The sequence below is a fragment of the Stegostoma tigrinum genome, chromosome 16 (assembly GCF_030684315.1).
Source record: "Stegostoma tigrinum isolate sSteTig4 chromosome 16, sSteTig4.hap1, whole genome shotgun sequence".
Lineage (NCBI taxonomy): Eukaryota > Metazoa > Chordata > Chondrichthyes > Orectolobiformes > Stegostomatidae > Stegostoma > Stegostoma tigrinum.
The window spans coordinates 27903152-27921030 of NC_081369.1; the positions used below are offsets into that span (position 1 = coordinate 27903152).

Below are 17879 nucleotides of genomic sequence, written 5' to 3' on the forward strand. Positions count from 1 at the left end.
AAATAACTGAATGTCATCAGAATGATAAGTTTGAATGATAAAGTTTTAAGTGCAAGGAAAAGGGTGGAAACAGAAAAACAAGAGGTGGTTTTGATTTGGTGGCTGCTGAGATTAAATAGCAATAGTTAGTTGGTAGTTACAATTTACAATTTTTCAGTGCTAATTGAAAGGTCTTCAATTTAAACATTAACACCTCTTCTCATCCACAGACTGATTTTAATGCTATCTTTTTATAATTGCCATCATCCTACATGTGTCTCTTTGGAATTGTTCCGATCAAGAATAGAGCAAAACCACGCTCATCTTTTTGGAATTCGAAAGATTTCATGTTAGGGTACATTGAGGCTGGGATGGTCTGGGTTTCTCTTGAAAAACATAACATTGTCAAAAACAAGCCATTTTAACGTTCTGTGGAACAAGATTCAAATGGTAAAATAGAATACAATGTTCTACTTGAAGGTAAGGCTAGTTGTTGGAAATCATTATTGTGGGCTGGCAAAGCAAAGGACTTTTCACAAGGTTTAAACTCCAAGATGATCTAATTTGAATTGTTTGGCTGAAAAGTGCTTTTAAGCACATTTATTGCTGTAAAGTAGCTACAGCCATACTCTAACGCATGGAAAATTATAATCAAAGATATCCAGAAAAGTCAAGTTTTTCATTAATTCTCACTTCATACTGAGAATTCTGATTATTATTCAAGCTTTGTATCACCAGTGTCTAACAGACTTGCCCCAAAGGCACTAGTTTCAGTCAAAATGCTTCAGATGCAATAAATATAATGTATCACCTGTATGTTTACTTCAAAACCAGCTATCATAATTGAATACACAAAACTTCCATGTACAATCAATGTGAAATATTCCTCATTTCACAGTTCTGATCTTTCTCAATGGTCAATAATATTGTCTTGCTCAATGCTAGATCAATCTACTGCTTCTTTTCATTTATCAAGAAGTACAATTTGCAATCATACAGTGCCATTAGTCTCATAACAGGGTTCTTAACAAGGGAAGTAAATAAAATTTGACACCATGCAACATGATGAACTATTAGGGCAGGTGATCAAAAGTGTGTTCAAAATGATTGGTTTTAAAGGGAGTATCTTAGAGAAGGAAAGCAGGTTAACAAGGTGGAGATGTTTAGAAAGGGAATTTCAGTGCTTCGAGTGGAGGAAACCAAAGACACGTTCAGCAACGATGGAACAATTCACATCAGGGATGTTTGAAAGGTCAGAAGTATAGAAGCAGGTATTGCAGAGGGTTGTGCAACTGGACAACATCACACATAGGAAGGGCAAAGTCAAGGAGGGGTTGAAAGCCATGAGTGAGATTTTAAAATTTAAATTTTGGGAGCTAGCATAGGTGAGTAAACACAGGGGAGAGTGGGATTTGGTGCATGAGGAATTGGGCAGTTTTGCATGATCTCAAATTTTACAGAAGCTGGAATATGGGAGGCCAGTCAGATTATAATAATCTAATCCAGAGGTAACAAAGGCATGGACAAAGCTAAGGATGTGAAGCATGCTATGGAGGTGGACTTATGGTCAGAAGGTCCATGGAAAGACTCAGGAATGGAGTTGATCAAATATTTGAAAAGCCTGACATGGTCTATGTGCAATTTGTTAAAAAAAATACTTTAGACAGCACAGCATGGACATGGGAAGACAATTTATTTTATTAGCAATTACATGTAAACTCCTGAGTTTACAGGAGATTTTCTGGGAGAATCAATTACAAAAGACAGCAAATCATTCCAAAAAAAAAATCAGAACAATGTTTGCCGGGTCAAACATTTATCAAATGATCAACCTAAAAGTGAAACCAATGTAAAGGACAACAAAAATTAGAAAGCAATTTTGAAGACACTGGGAATTGTACAGTTGAGGCAGGACTTATTCAATATACAGGATCTAGTTATTATAAGTTAAAAGCTTTAACTACCAATTGAACAGAAGTAAAAACACAAATAATAGGGGAAGCAGCAGAACACAAAGAAAGACAGCAATGAAAAGGAACTGCTGTCAACCAGCTGAACAGCATGAGTAAATCACCAGAAGAAGAAACAAAATTAAAAGCTACTTTGAGAAAAATGTCATGAGAGGTGCAGACTTAGCAGTTATTGAGGTGTAGAGTCATTCAGCAAATTCAAAAATTAAAACAAACTGCAAATTCTGGAAATACACAGCCAATTGGTCAACATCTATAAACAAAAAATAATTCAACGCTTTTGTTCAGAAACGTAATTAGAACTCTAGTCTAATGAAGCGTGTACATTAACATCAATTCATTTTTCTTTATAGATTGAGATTTTCCACTGTGTGTTCTGCAGAGGCAGTACAGTTCATAATAAAAAAAACGAAGTACGTCCTAAATTACAGCACTGAAATCAAAAGGTTCATTTTGCAATAATCACAAAAATGTTCAGAAACTCAAACTTGGTGAAACAAATTAAGTAAAATACTGTATACTTGAAAGTTTGAAGCAGCCAAGCAAAACTAATATGAAATACAGATAAGAAACCACAAATTGCCAAGCAGAGAACAGGTCAACTGTTCTTATGAGTTTTTGATGTTTTAAACTTTAGTTTTATGTTTGTATGAATGACTATAAAAAAGTTTAAGGCAAACCATATAAACCTGTCCGATCTTTCATTTTCAAAAGTATGCATACATTGCTTCAAGGATGTTGTGCTGTCTCAGAAATTGAGGTTCATTTATTACACTTGAAAACAAATAGTTTAATATAACAACTCACAAAACTTCTAAAATGCTGGCAAAGATTCCCAATGGAATCAATGTAATTTTTTTTCAACTACTGCTCCATCTAGTGTGGTAATTCACTGTTATTATTACCGTGTTTTGGTATGCAGCTATTTCAAATTCCCTTTTACATCAGTCGTATTACAAGCTATGACTGTATAAGCTGCTGCAGAATACTAATGATCAAGCATTAAATAGTCAGGTTCTATAATTGTGAAATACTATTTCCTATGACAAAATTTTATGACCATGTGCAATTTGAAGCTAAAATTCCATCCACTCAATTTTCTTTAACACCATCTGTCATACAGTACTGATTGTTTAAAGATGAATCAGGAGCACACATTGAAGCAATATCAATTTACTACATGTAGTAACTGAAACTTCATGTTTCTTCAATGAATATATAAAAATTAACTTGGAATATCAACATGTCACGACCTCCGCATGACTCTCAATATCACTATGATCCAAGTTACTGGATTGTAGTTTATTTGTACTGAAGTATATTTGCTAACCAAGCTCACGGCATTTAACTCGAAAGATATTTGTGACACCTCCAAAATCAATACCTACAACTAGTACAGTCTTAGTTAAGATTATTTGAAAGTATCTGGCAATAGTTCAATGTGGGAATATTTACAGTACAAGTTTGCATCAACTTCTGTTCACACAAAATCTTAAGTAACATGGTAATTTTAATTGTTTCAGAGATGGTAGGAACTGCAGATGCTGGAGAATCTGAGACAACAAGGATGAACACAGCAGGCCAAGCAGCATCAGAGGAGCAGGAAGGCTGATGTTTCAGGTCTAGACCCTTCTTCAGAAAATTTCTAGGCCTGAAACGTCAGCCTAATTTTAATTCTAACTGGTAATTTTGTGTGGAATGATCAATGTTGTACAATCAGCATCTCTAGTCCCTGCTGTAAATGTTGGCAAAAAAAAACTTAAGAACACCATTACTTTTGAGATAATTCATTTGTACGTCCTTTTAGGTACTAGTAATGTGCCAATTATGAAGCTGATTGGGTGACTAGCCTGTAAATTAGGCTGATTGTTGTTAAAAGAAAAATCTCGTTGCTGATCTCGGCAACACTTTGAAGCATTCTGACATGAAAGTGGTTCTTCACTGGCATAGATGAACCTAAATGCCATGGTGGTTATGTAGGGGGTGCTCAGTTATTATAGACTTTTGATGGAATCCTTCCTCCAATCCAAACCATGCCCAATGTAATGTTTAAGTAGATTAGTAATCTAACATTTGGATTTAAATGCCTGCATGACTAATCAGTAAAACAGTTAGAATAGTTTTCTCTGTTGATTTACCAATCAATTATCAATTTGCTGTTTTTGCATCGTGGAAAATAACTGCAAAATTTTTAAATAAATAAATAACTCAAACAAAAAAAAAGAGAACATTTTATTTTCCTCACCACTCCAATTGGCTTTATTTACTGTAGTTTTTTGATCATTTTGCCCTAGAGCAATAGTAACTAAGTCCATGCCTTTGCAGGTACAGTCCCCATCATCACAAGTAGATTGCTGTTTGTAGTATTGATTTTAAAGCACCAAATTCATTCACAGCTAAAAGGAACATTGTACTGTGAGTCTTTTCACTATTGTTTCAGCTTACAAAGTGTGTAAACACACATATCGCTAGTCAACACTTAATGGGTCTTAGTTAGTCGCATGATATTTGGTCATAATTTTACGTAGAAGAATCCAAGCCAGAATTATACCAGGATTGAAGGGCTCAGCAAATAGATATGCATGCATAAAAGTTTCAAGATCATAAGATCTATCTATTACAGCAGAATACTAGGAAGTTACTGCTGCAAGAAAGTAAGTATGATATTATTTGTTCTAGAGTTCAACTTAAAATTTGTATTATCACAACATAGAAAAGCCAGAAATAGGGACCAACACAGATTTATGCTGCCAGATCTAGAAGGATGTATTTAGAAGGAAATTTTGTGATCACTCCATTTGGTAAAATACAATGAATATTTACTGTAACACCTGAGACAAGGAAATATTAAAACTTCCTTCAAAATATTTGATAGGAACAATTCTGTTCATACAGCATTAACTGTTGTACAAATATCTACATGCTGCATACAGAATTAAACAGTATTAAAAACGTTGCGCTTCACTTTTCCAGATGCCATGTGCTACTTAAAGCCTTTAACTGAGTATTTCAACAGCTGCTGGAGCAATATCTTCTATTTCAAAAACCAATAAATGAATCTGGAAGTTGCTACATAGATAAGTATTAGTAGAGCACTTTATAAGCTTACCATATAGCCTTTCATTATATAAGCCGTGTCAAATAACATCCTTGGGATCCATTAAGTTAACAAGTAATACAGAAAATTTCAATATTAAATGTAAATGCAATGACATGTAAAAACTATTAACTGAAAACAAAGGTTACCAATGCAAATACTGTGCTGATACAACCTTCCGTATATACACAATAAAAATGTCAGTATCTGCAAAAATAATTTTAAAATCGTGCACAAAGTATACATTTTGTTGTAACATTTAAAATTTCCCTTGCAAAGGAAGCAATGGAAATTTCATTTTTCAATAATTTTAAGATCCTCCAACACTCCTTTCTGATCAACTTCCATTACATCTTAAACCCAGGGAGGGGCATTTTTGTGCATCGATTCCATCTTCAGTCTGCTCCACTGCAGCTTATGGCCCATCTAAAAAGGGAAGCAATGTTTGCGACAACCACCGTAACCCATGATCATTTTATGGCAATCTGGAAAAAACAAATCAAAATCCATTCTCCTGGGAAAGTCTGAGAAGATCCCGTCTAGTGCTACCTGTCTTCTGTAGCTTATGGGATCACTGTAGGAATTTTCTTGAACCAAGTCAAAAACAGACTACCGACACAAGTCTGCTGAGGCAGCATCTCCTTTGTGCTTCCTCTTTTTGCTAGGACAGTGCTGCTGATGTGGCTTGTTGCCTGGATTCTGTTTGTTTGTAACACTTCCAACATGGTTGGAGTTCTGTTGTCCTTGGAAGCCTTTGATAGATGAACGAAATAGTCTTGCTGCACCATGCTGGAACAAAACAATATGTTCACAAAACATTATTCCTTTAGCAGAGAATAAAACGTTTCAGCAGCTACATAAAAAATGCTGACAAAGTATTCTTATTACACACTGTCTTGTTTATGGCACCACGAAATTAACTTTATACGCCATATGATACAATGAAGACTATTTTTGCCAAAATTACAACAGTGACTACACTTTGGAAACGTTTCATCGGCTGAGGTATTTTTGATATGCTGACTTTGTGAAAGATGTGATAGGAATGAAAGCTTCTTCTTGATCAGTTAATTTTCTACACAGGTAGAAATTTCCATACTTATCACCCTCTTCCTCCAACTGGAGTTATTTCCCAGTGATTTTAGAATGGGACAGTGCAAGTGATAAAATATTGTTCTTCCAAAATCACCTACATAAATTTCATTTTAAGGTTACAAACTTGTATTTTACTTGAAAGGTGACAAAACTGAGTGCTCATCAGCCCTTCTATTAAATGCATTTTCTTTTAAAACACAGTTGAAGCCACAAATATAAAACACTAATTTTCCTGTATCTCAACACAATTTGTTTTTAGGGTTTTTCACTCGAGATAAGCACTTGAAAAGTTTCTTTGAAATTATAGCTAACAGCTGCCTCAGCCTCCTCCACATCCTGTATCTACAATAACTTAGCACTTGAAAACCTGGATATCACCTCACATCCCATTCCATTGCTCTTTTACGAGATTCCACTGTCTTTCCAACGAAGTTAATTCTCTTCCCCAACTTCCAATCTGTGATACTGATCCATTTTGATTCCATTCTCATATCTGCCTCGCAGTTTAACCTTGCTGTACCCACGCCATCAAGGTTCTTCAAAATTTGCAACAATACGTTCAGTCATTTCCCCAGTCCACCTCTTCATTCTACAAGCATCTCCCCGAATTGAGAAGGGCTTTCTTATATCCTGCTCTGTTAAAATACTATTCCAAAATTTCTTGCAGGCTGACACCATAATAATAGGGACTCTACTCACTGGAGTTTAGAAGAATGAGAGATGATCTCATTGAACCATATAGCATTCTTGCGGGGTTTGACAGCATAACTGTGGAAGGGGAGGTTTTTCTCACTGGAGATTCTAGGACCAGAGGGGATCGTCTCAGAATAAAGGCATACCAATTAAGATTGAATGGAGGAAGTTCTTCTTGCAGAGGGTCGTCTCTTGTTGGAACACACTCCACAGACAGCTGTGGAGGCAGAGTACATGTGTATATTTATGGCTGAGAAAGATCAATTCTTGATCGTTAGAGAAATCAAAAGTAATAGGGAAAAGGCAAGAAAGAGTACAGGACGAATGTTAGAGGAGCCTTGATCCTATTGAATGGCAGAGCAGGCTCAAGAGTCAGAGCTACAGAGCACCAAAACAGACCCTTTGGTCCAATTTGTCCATGCCAACCAGATATCCTACATAACTGTACTCCCATTTGCCAGCACTTGGCCCATTTCCCTCTCAACCCTTCTTATTCATATACTCACCCAGATGCCCTCTAAAATTTGTAATTATACCAGCATCCACCAGTTCTTTCTAGCAGCTCATTCCATACATGCACAACCCTCTGGGTGAAAACGCTGCCCCTTAGGTCCCTTTTAAATCTTTCCCCTCTCACTTTAAACCTCGGCCCTCTAGTTTTGGGCTCTCTTCCTTCCTCTCCTCACCTCCCCCCAAAAAAATGACTATGTCTATTTACCCTATCTATGCCCCTCATGATTTTACCATCTGACCAAGATCTCAATGTACTCCGAGGTAATCTTCTTTCATGTCTACGACCCCTCCAATTTAGTTGTCATCTGCAAACTTACTAACCATACCTCCTATGTTCAGATCCAAATCGTTTAGGTAAATGACAAAAAGCAGCAAACCCAGCACCGATCCTTGTGGCACAGTGATGGTCAAAAGCTCCAGTCTGAAAAGCAACCCTCCACTACCACCCTGTTTTCTACCTTTGAGTCAGTTCTGTACACAAATAGCTAGTTCTCCATCTATTCAATGTGATTAAATTGTGTTAACAAGTCCACAATGAGGAACCTTGTTGAATGCCTTACTGAAGTCCACCTAGATTCACCACTCTGCCCTCAATCTCTTTCTTGCTTCTTCAAAAACTCAAGTTAGTGAGACACGATTTCCCATGCATAAAGCCATGTTGACTATCCTGAATCAATCCTTGCTTTTCCAAATACATGTAAAGTCTGTCCCTCAGGATTCCCCACAACAACTTGCGCATCAATATCAGGCTTGCCGGTCAACAGTTCACTGGCTTTTCTTTACCACCTTTTTAAAATAGTGGCACAGCCTCCCATTTTCTGGCACCTCACCTGTGATGATATACCAATGGTAACTGGTAATACAAATATCTCAGCAAGGAGCCCAGCAATCACTTCCCTAGTTTCCAACAGAGTTTGAGGGTACACCCGATCAGGTCCTGGGGATTTATCTATCTTTATGCATTTTAAAGCATCCAGCACCTCGTCCTCTGTAACAGACATTTTTCAAGATGTTGCTGTTTATTTCCCCACATTCTCTATCTTCCATTTCCTTCTCCATCGCAAACACTGATGCAAAATACTCATTTAGTATACCCCCATCTCCTACAGTTCCACACTTAAAGATAAAAAAGGCCACCTAAGGGGCCCAATAGTCTTCCTCATTACTGTTTTTCACTTAATACATTTGTATATTCCCTTTGGATTCTCCTTAACCCTATTTGTCGAAGCTATCTCACGTCTCTTTTCTGCCCTCCTGATTTCCCTCGTAAGTATTCTCCAGTTGCCTTTAGTACTATTCTAGGGATTCACTCGATCTCTGCAGTCTATACCCAACATATGCTTCATTCTTATTCAAGGCTGAACAGCTCAGTCCTGTTGCTAATAGCTTAGTTATGATTATTTTAATAATATCACCTTGAACTGTCTTGTCCAACAAAAGGTCATAATTTCCTTTTATGTATAGAATGCTTTCATACAGAAAACAAAAAAGTGATAGGCAATGTAAATTTGTGTTTAAATTTCCGCGTCCATTGTATCATGGGCAATTGAACCCGCATCGAGAGGGATCTTCTCAAATCGAAGGGCATTGGAGCAAGCTGTCCATTTAACATGGAGTAAGTTTTTGGCTTTGTGACTTAAAAAAAAGTGATTTGGAAATGCTCTAACAAGGGCAAGATGGCCATTAATAGTTGGCAATCAAGGATTTATTCCATCAAAACAATCAACCAACTTTTAACTGCCCAATAACCAGGTTTGAAAGCCTTGAATGGATAGGGTAACCATGTAACAGGCTACGAGAATAGGAAATGCAATTTAAAAGGGGATAAAGATTGAGTCATTAAAAGTAGAGTCTTCTTGCAGCTAAATTGAACACTGGCAGCAGACCACAGAATAATTCCAAACCTGAGCTTTAGTGGTGTTAATTGTTGAATTGCTTGATGTACTATGCTGCGCTTTCAAATTTGGCAATGGAGACGATTCTGCTGCAGATTCCTGTGGCACTGATCTGTTAGTAGTGGTCAGGTGACTGCCAGATTGTTTGGAAGTTTTGCAAGGTGTCCCATCAGAGTCCTAAATATAAAAACATAATGAATTACATTTAAAATCATGCCCAAACACCAGAAACAAAAAACACTCCTGCGAAGATTTGTAGCGTGGGTTACGGATGAGGTTGTTGGCTTGCTCGCCGAGCTGGGTGGTCATTGTACAGATGTTTCGTCACCAATCATCAGTGCAGCTTCTGACGAAGTGATGTTGTTCTACTCCGCTTGAAGTTAATATGGTCCTGTCTGTTTAGTTCGGTTATGTCATTTCCAGTTCTTTTTTGCATGGGTTTGTATATAGCGTCTAATTCCACATGTTTGTTGATTACATTATGGGTTGAAAACCAGGCCTCTAAGTATTCCTGTGCATGTCTATGCTTGGCTTGAGCTAGGATGGTCACGTTGTCCCAGTTAAATCGATGGCCTTCATTGTCCAAGTCTGCTGAGATGATAGGAAGTTTGTTGTGTCATTTTGCTGCTAGTATTTGTGTATCCTGATGGCTAGTTTCCTCCGGTCTGGCCAATGTAATGTTTGTTGCAGTCATGGCAAGCTATTTTGTAAACTACATCGGTCTGCATGTCATGGCTATGAGATCTTTGGTCCTTGTGAATCTTTGTCACAGCGTGGCTGCGGATTTCTGTGCTACCATCGTCGTAGCAGTCCCATTATCAGTTCCGATATGTTGTTGACATAGGATAGTGTGGCCAGTGTGTTGAGGTGTACTGTGTCCTCTTGGCATTATCTAATCAAGTAGGCACCTGTGGATGAAGTTGTCAGGATATCCAGTGTTAGCAAAGTCCTTGTACAGGTGCTCTTCTTCCTCCTTGCGTAGTTCTGGCGTGTTGTGGCTCACTTCAATCGTGTCCTAACACAGCTTTGTTTGTCAACATTGAGGTGATTGCTGTAGAAATTAAAGCATTTGGTCAGTGTGGGTTGCCTTCCTATATACGGTGGTTTGGAATGCCCCGCTGGTCATTCATTCTACCCTGACTTCGAGAAATGGAAGTTGATTGCCGTCTTTCTCTTCTCATAAATTTGATCCCGGTGAAAACGTTGTTGATGAGATGTCATGTTTCTTCAAATTTGGCGTACTTAATGATGAACAACATGTCGTCCACGTATTGGATCCGCAGTTTTGGCTTTACAGCAGGGAGGGGAGTGCGTTCCTGTCTTTGCCTGACTGCCTCTGCACTAAGTCCCTAGATGGGTGACTCCATAGGTCTGCCATTGATTTGTTTGTACATTTAGCCATTAAAAATGAAGTGTGTGGTGAGGCAGAGGTCCAGTAGTCTTGACTAAGTTTTCCTTGCTGATAGAGCTGTTTGGAGTCAATGTTTCTGCTGTGTCCATAATATAGTGAATATTTCTTTGGCTAGTGGTATGTTAACGGACATAAATAGTGCCTTGATGTCAAAGGATACCATAATGCTATACTTGTTAATTTTAATGTTCTTGAGCTTGTTAAGGAATTCCTGGGTTGAGTGGAATGGGGTGATCCATCGACCAGGTGTTTTAGTCTCTGTTATAGGTCCTTGGGCTGTTTGTGTGTGCCTGGTAGGGAGACAATGGGTCTGAGGGGGATGCCTGGTTGGCGTAGTTTGGGTAGTCTGTAGACGTATGGAGTGTTCAAGCCTTCTGGTTTCATTTGTACGTGGTCGATTGGTAATTTGTCCTGCATTTTTAGTCTCTTCAGCATTTCAGTAATCCTATTTGCTAGCTGTGGTGTTGGGTCTGCCTCTCTCCCTCTGTCAGTCTGCAAGCAATGGCTCTGCTTTCTGAATGTAGTCTGGTCTGTTCATAATGACTTAGTCATGTGTCCTTGGTCCGCTGGCAGGATTATGATATTCCTGGCTTTCTTGACTCCTTCAAATGCTTTTCTGATGCGTTGAGGGTGTTCCATTCATTCCTGTGGTTCAGTGTAGGGATTATAGTTTGTCAGATGGCTTGTTGTGTTTCATCTGCAAGTCTACTACCTTTTAAGTTTGGATTCTAGAGCGGCCATGAAGTCTGTTCTGCTCGCATCTCTGTGGCTATAGTTTGGTCCACGTATTAGGACAGCTTTCTTGGTTTCTGTAAGTAGTCTGTTGGATAGTTTTCTTATCCATGATTCTGCTTTATTGTTGTCCTTGTCTTTGCGGTGGATCAGTTTGGTCAGTTTCTGCTGTAGAGTGTTTTTCTTCTTTGTTCTGGTCCTGTGTTGTGTGATGGTGACATGGCCTGTTCCAGGGTTGTAGTCCATTGCTGGTTGGAGATTTTTTGGTATAATGATGTTTGCCTTGAAATTTCTTGCTTGTACTTGTCGAGTTGGTTCTGGGCATCATTGGTCATTATCCGCAGCATTCTCAGGCCATTTTGTTCAGCTGTTTTGTATGCTTGTGGGTTGAGAGTAGAGATATGTACTTCATGCTGTGGGGCAGTACTTGGTTCCCGAGGCATTCTTGGAAGATGTGAAGTTGTCTGTGGGTAGCGCTCAGTCGGTTGGCAAAGGTTTCCCACTGACAGGCTACTTTGAACGTATTGCCATACCTGATATGCAGGACCAACACAGTTTACAAAGTACCTTGCAATCATGACACAAACAACACAACAAACTTTCCCTCATCTCAGTGCAATCGGACAATGAAGGCCATCAAATTAACTGGGACAACATAATCATCCTGGCTGAAGCCAACCACAGACACACAAATTCCTAAAGGCCTGTTATTTCAACCCATGATGCTATGAACAAATGTGAAATTTGACCCCACATACAAACCTACACAAAAAAAACCAGAAAATGACAACTAAACTTAACAGACCAGACCATACCAAGCTGAAGTAGAGTAGAACATCATCACTTCATTGGAGGCCGCACTGATGTTACCTAGCATGGTGATGAAACATCTGTATGACGACCAGCCAGCTTGGCAAGCAAGCCAACAACCTCACAAAAACACACTGCAACTGACAATACTATTCTATCCAGCATTGTGGCTTGCATTATATGAAAAGGTTGAAATCTATTGTAAAAGATTTTACAGATCATGCCAGCCAATATGAAAAACTTAATCTGAAACTTTGTGATACTACATTTTTCACAGATTCCTAACTCATTCACAGCATATGGGTATCATTAGCAAGGCCAGGTTTGACTGCAAAGACGTGAGCTGCGTCCTTGAACCACTGAGACCATATGGCAAAAATTGTTCCAAACAAAGAAGGGAGCTCTGGGATTTTGAACCACCAAAACGTATAATATATCAATTCAGGATAATGTAACACTTGGAAAAGAACATTCCCTCTCACAGAGGAAGGATTTCCTTCTAAACATCATGATTTGATTTTATTTTTCATTCATCAAATCATCAAATCATTCCAGGCTGAATCATCAGAACAACTCTCTGACCTATCACTGCTTCTTCCTTCTTGATGTCTACCAACTTTAGCAATTCAACAAATAACATTACTAAAATGAAAAAGATTGAATGTGACTGGTACACAATTTAACATCAAGTTAACGCAACTTTTAGTGATTCAATTCTGTGCCAATTCACGCTGAAATCAACGTTTGAGGAAATTTGCTTCATAACTGAAGGTGGTCACTGCGCATTTTCTGCCCATGTCCTTCTCGCTCGAAATGATAGATGATGATTTGGAAAGTGCAGAAAAAGCAGCCTTGGTGAGTTGTTACAGCACCTCTTACAGAAGGTACACACGGATACCATGGTGTACTAATGGTGGAGGGAGTATATTCTAGGTAAATGTGAAGCAAGCTGCTTCATCTCGGATGGAAAAGCTTTAGGGAAATCAGGTAATTGCAACCAGAGTGTTATATTTCATTTGACTTGATTTCTTAATTGTCACATGTACCAAGATACAATGAAAAGTACTGTTTTGCATGTGAATCAGAAAAATCATGCTTATTTAATTCAGCAGGGTAATACACAGAATGCAGAAAATAGCATACAGCTACAGAGAAGGTGCAGAGAAAGATCAACTCTAATAGATGAGAGGTCCATTCAGAAGTCTGATAACAGTGGGAAAGAAGCTATTCTTAAATCTGTTAGTATGTTTTCAAACATTTGTCTTCTGCCTGATGAAAGAGAACAGAAGGGCATGTAAGCAGGGTGGGTGGGGTCTTTGATTATGTTGCCTGCTTTCCTGGGACAGCAAGTAGAAGAGATGGAGTCAATGGAAGGAACGCTGGTTTTCATAGTGGGCTGGGCTGCATTCACAACTCTAATTTTTTGTTGTTTTGGTCAGAGCAGTTGACATACCATGCCATGATGCATCCAGATAGGATGCTTTCTATGGCGCAGCCACAAAAGTCATGCACATGCTGAATTTCTTTGGCCTTCTAAGGAAGTAGAGGCATTGTGGTGCTTTCCTGATTGTAGCGTTGACATGGCTGAACAAGGATAGATTGCTGGTGATATTTACTCCGAGGAACTTAAAACTCTTGACCACTTCCACCTCAACACCATTGGTGCAGACAGGCATGTCCTCGACTCCACTTCCTGAAGCTGATGACCAGCTCTTCATTTTGCTGACAGTGATGGAAGGGACTGTTGTCCTTACACTTTGCCATTAAGCTATCTCTTTCTTGAATTTGGCTACACAGACATGAGAGTATAAAGGAGAATAAGAGGGTTTAAAGGGCTCAATATGCAGCCTTGTTGACAGTTATTGTGGAGGTGATGTAGTCACTTCCTGACTGCTATCTTCAAATTAAGAATTCAGTATCCAGTCAAGTCTCGAATCCAGGATGCTAATGGTGGTAGATGTTAATAGGACTTGGCCGGCTCTCCTGATACGGTGTCGTTATTAATTACTGCTGATTGGTCCAAGCCTGAACAATGATGCGTTTTGCTGTATGCAAGTTTGAACTGCTTCATTGTCTTCAAAGCTGAGCAATGAACATTCTCACTGGTGCCCTTACAATGGAGGCAAGGTAACTGATAAAGCAACTGAAGATTGCTTGGTATATGACATGGCCATCAGGAACACAAACAGCAATGTCGTGGATTAAGATTCTCCAATACCACAACCATTTTCTTTACTAGCTGAAGTCATGGACTATGGCAAAGAGTTCTTCCTCAACCCTAACTGACTTCAACTTTATTAGACATCCTTGATTCTGACAAATCCTGTGTTGTCATCAAAAGCAAAAGTAATCATATTACTTGACATTTAGAATTTTGTCCATGTTTGGACCAATGCTGTAATAAGGTCCAGAGTGAGTGATCTTGTCAGAACGTAAACCAAGCATCAGGTCTGTCGTTGCTAAGAGCACCTTGTTAGCACTGTCAACAAACCCTTCTGTCACGATTGTAACAAGGTCAGCCAGGTAGACCTTAGAGTGAGTTCCTTGATTTGGACCAGATAACAGCCCCAAATCAGGGGGCCTGAGTGACAAATATAAATAGGAGTGTAATGTGGAATTCACAAAAAATGCCAGTTGTCCAGATGTTGCGACAACACCAATGCTTTAGCTGGAGAACTGAATGCTGCTTTGAAAGTACCTATCCATAAACAGTTGTCATTTTCTGTGAGGCCAGCAATAAAGAGTCTCATTAAAAAAGCCGCTCATCACACAACCCACTCAATGGAGAAAAAAAGAAAGGCAAAGAAAAGGGAAAAAAAGGAAAAAAAAAAGAGAAAAAGTATATAAACTAGAGTGTCTGAAGTTCTGTTCACTCAGAACTGGCTGAGGAAGCTGGATCAGTGTCAGGGACTCTCCACTTGTAAATAAAGGGTGACTTAGTGACGGGATACTGGTCTCCAAGGGGTTGATTGACCTTCCATCACTTTTCTGAAGATTGGCAGTAAGGTGTTGTTCTGTTGGTGCTTCCTTTGGAGCCAATTAGGTACCAGGTAGACAAATGGTAAATCTGAACAGGAACTCTCATCATACTCACACCTCCACAGCCAGTTTGAGACTGGGCATAAGCTCACCCTTCCAGGTCATCTGACTAGCTATCTTAAAGGGCAGCACCCCCAGCTACATTCATAACATCCTTCCCTCTATTTTAAAACTCCTATTAATAAACATATATACAACAATCATGTTATACAAGCATTTTAGCCAACAAACGTACACAGTCAGAAATATTTATAAAAGCAGGCCGATCACAGAAGAACGACCACAGCCCCTAATATATTCCATCTGTAGACTACACCAACACGATTCACCCCTCAGGGGGAATGGTAGTTCCTAAAAGACGATCTCATCTCAGGAGCCATTTCTATGTAATCTCCCAGATGGTCTTTTTATTCCACATATACTTCCCTATCTGATTGGCTGTTACTGCCTTGTGATGCTACTGTTGTCTCCTCTCAGGGTATGACAACCTTAGCTTGGAGACAAGCGACTTGGTCAATACTCCTGGCTCCATTTGGACAAGTTCAGCATTCTGAGGGATGTTTCCTTTTGGTGAGGTGCAGTATCCAGTTGGCCCGCATGTCTCCTCCAGACCAGTTCATCCTCAGTCCGTACCTGTTTGAGCCAGTGCCGGGATCCATTTTTCCATTAGATGAATAATTCCAGGCCAAGTCCATCTCTCTTCTTCGGAATGCCCTTGAATTTGACATTCTGAGCTTCTGGTCATCTTCCTTCTTGAATTCACTCTACCATCTGTTCTCTTCTGGCCAAAGTAAGTCAATTGCAGTTCCCAGCTGGCAGAGGAACATTAAAGATGCCAGGAAACACTAGATCATTGTGTGTAGCATGTTCCTGTACATGGTGATGTACTTGATGATTCACTTTCCAAGCGACCTCTCTCTTTGTAAACCATTTATGGGTTAGATTCATGGTTTGAACAAATCTCTCCACTTGACTGTTACAGGTGATACAAAGGTCATACATCTGACTCCATGATTTTCCAAGTACTGGTTGAATTCTTACCTCACAAACTGTGGACCATTGTCGCTCATGAATTGTTCAGGGGTTCCCAAACCTGGCAAATATTTCACTCAGTCAGTCTGCTGTTGCTTCCGCCAACACCAACTTCATGGCCGCCATCTCCGGCCACTTTGGAATGAGCAAGCACGACCACGATCAGCATCTGTTCCTCTCCTGGCCCCACAAAATCAACAATTTTGCTGCTCTGGTGTTTGAGGCCATTCTCATGAGTGAAGTGGTAACACTAGCAGCCCCTTCTTACTAATGTTCAGGGTAGGCATGTCCTCTATTGCGCATCAATCTGGAATTCCACATGTGACTACCAAAAGTAGCTCCTGGCTATCTCCTCCTTTCACATCATGCCAGATATCCTAAGTGCACTTGTGCCAGCACTTTTCCTCTTAACAAGGGAGAAATAACAACTCTCATTCCCCACATTAAACACCCATCCGATATAGATATCTCCTATCTCTTGGACAGGTAAGGGCATGATTTGGGATTTGGGATTTGGACCCAAGTCCCCAGAACATGACCTGGGTCTCTGGATTAGCAGTCCTGCGATCATAGCATTAAGCCATCACCTCCCTCCACATCCGAAATCCCAAAAACAATTTCAGTTGAGACACATTGTCTGGTCTACAGGCCTTAATGATAGCCACCATCTTCTTGGGCGCATTGTGTAGTCCTTCGCCATTGATAACATGGGCCAAATACTCTATGGAGTCTTTAAAAAAAAACTTGCATTTCTGTCCAGTTGCTTGTAGGCTGTGCTCCTGCGATCTTTTTAGGATTTCTACTAATTTTTTCAAATGCTCCTCTTTGGGGGATCCAATAATCAAAATTTTGTCCAGATAACTTTGGATTCCCAGCAACCCACTTAGGATTTGATCCATGGTCTCCTGGAACAGAGCCAGTGCTGAAATGATGCCTAAAGGAAGTCACCTGAGGCAGAAAAGGTTGTTTGTCACTATCAGCAGTGGTGGCCAATATTCCTTTGCAACCGATATCTGTAAGTAGGGCTGTGACAGTTCCATTTTTGAAAATTTCTTTCATCTTCCCTTCCACGAGTGAAAGCAGGTATTGATCTACACACAGGGCTAAATTGACTGCAACCTTAAAAGTCGCTGCAGATCCCCTCCAAGCCATCTGCTTGAGGCTTGAACAACAGGAGTGGCCCATTAATTGGTGGTTACTGGTTTCAATGTCCCAGTTACACCAGCTATTCCAGTTCCACCTCAGTTTAGGCCGAATGCATCTTCTAACTCCGAGTGAGTGTCTCTGGCTCCCAGCTGTAATTTAACCTCGACTCCTTTCACTTCTGGAGAGGGTGCAGAGGAGGTTCACCAGGATGTTGTCTGGTATGGAAGGTGTTAGCTACGAAGAGAGGTTGAGTAGATTAGAATTATTTACATCAGAAAGACGGAGGTTGAAGGGGGACCTGACTGAGTCTGTAAAATCATGAGAGGTAAAGACAGGTGGGTAGCAACGAGCTATTTCCCAGAGTGGGGGACTCCATTACTAGGGGTCACAATTTCAAGGTGAGGGGGGACAAATTTAAAGGAGATATGCGTAGAAAGTTCTTTATGCAGAGGGTGTTGGGTCCCTGG

General features: G+C 39.7%; 1 protein-coding gene across 2 annotated transcripts in view; it reads right to left on the minus strand.

The window, feature by feature from the left end:
* Positions 1–1651: 1651 nt before the first annotated feature.
* tent4b (terminal nucleotidyltransferase 4B) overlaps positions 1652–17879 on the minus strand; it is an 80220-nt gene continuing 63992 nt past the window's right edge. The window contains exons 11-12 of one of the 2 annotated variants that reach the window (XM_048546420.2): positions 9252–9419; positions 1652–5835 (exon numbers count right to left, since the gene is read on the minus strand). In XM_048546420.2, coding sequence (XP_048402377.1) covers positions 5656–5835; positions 9252–9419 — 348 coding nt within the window. In that variant the 3' untranslated portion in view covers positions 1652–5655. The remainder of the gene's footprint in view (positions 5836–9251; positions 9420–17879) is intronic. The other variant, XM_048546421.2, reaches the window with a different exon arrangement.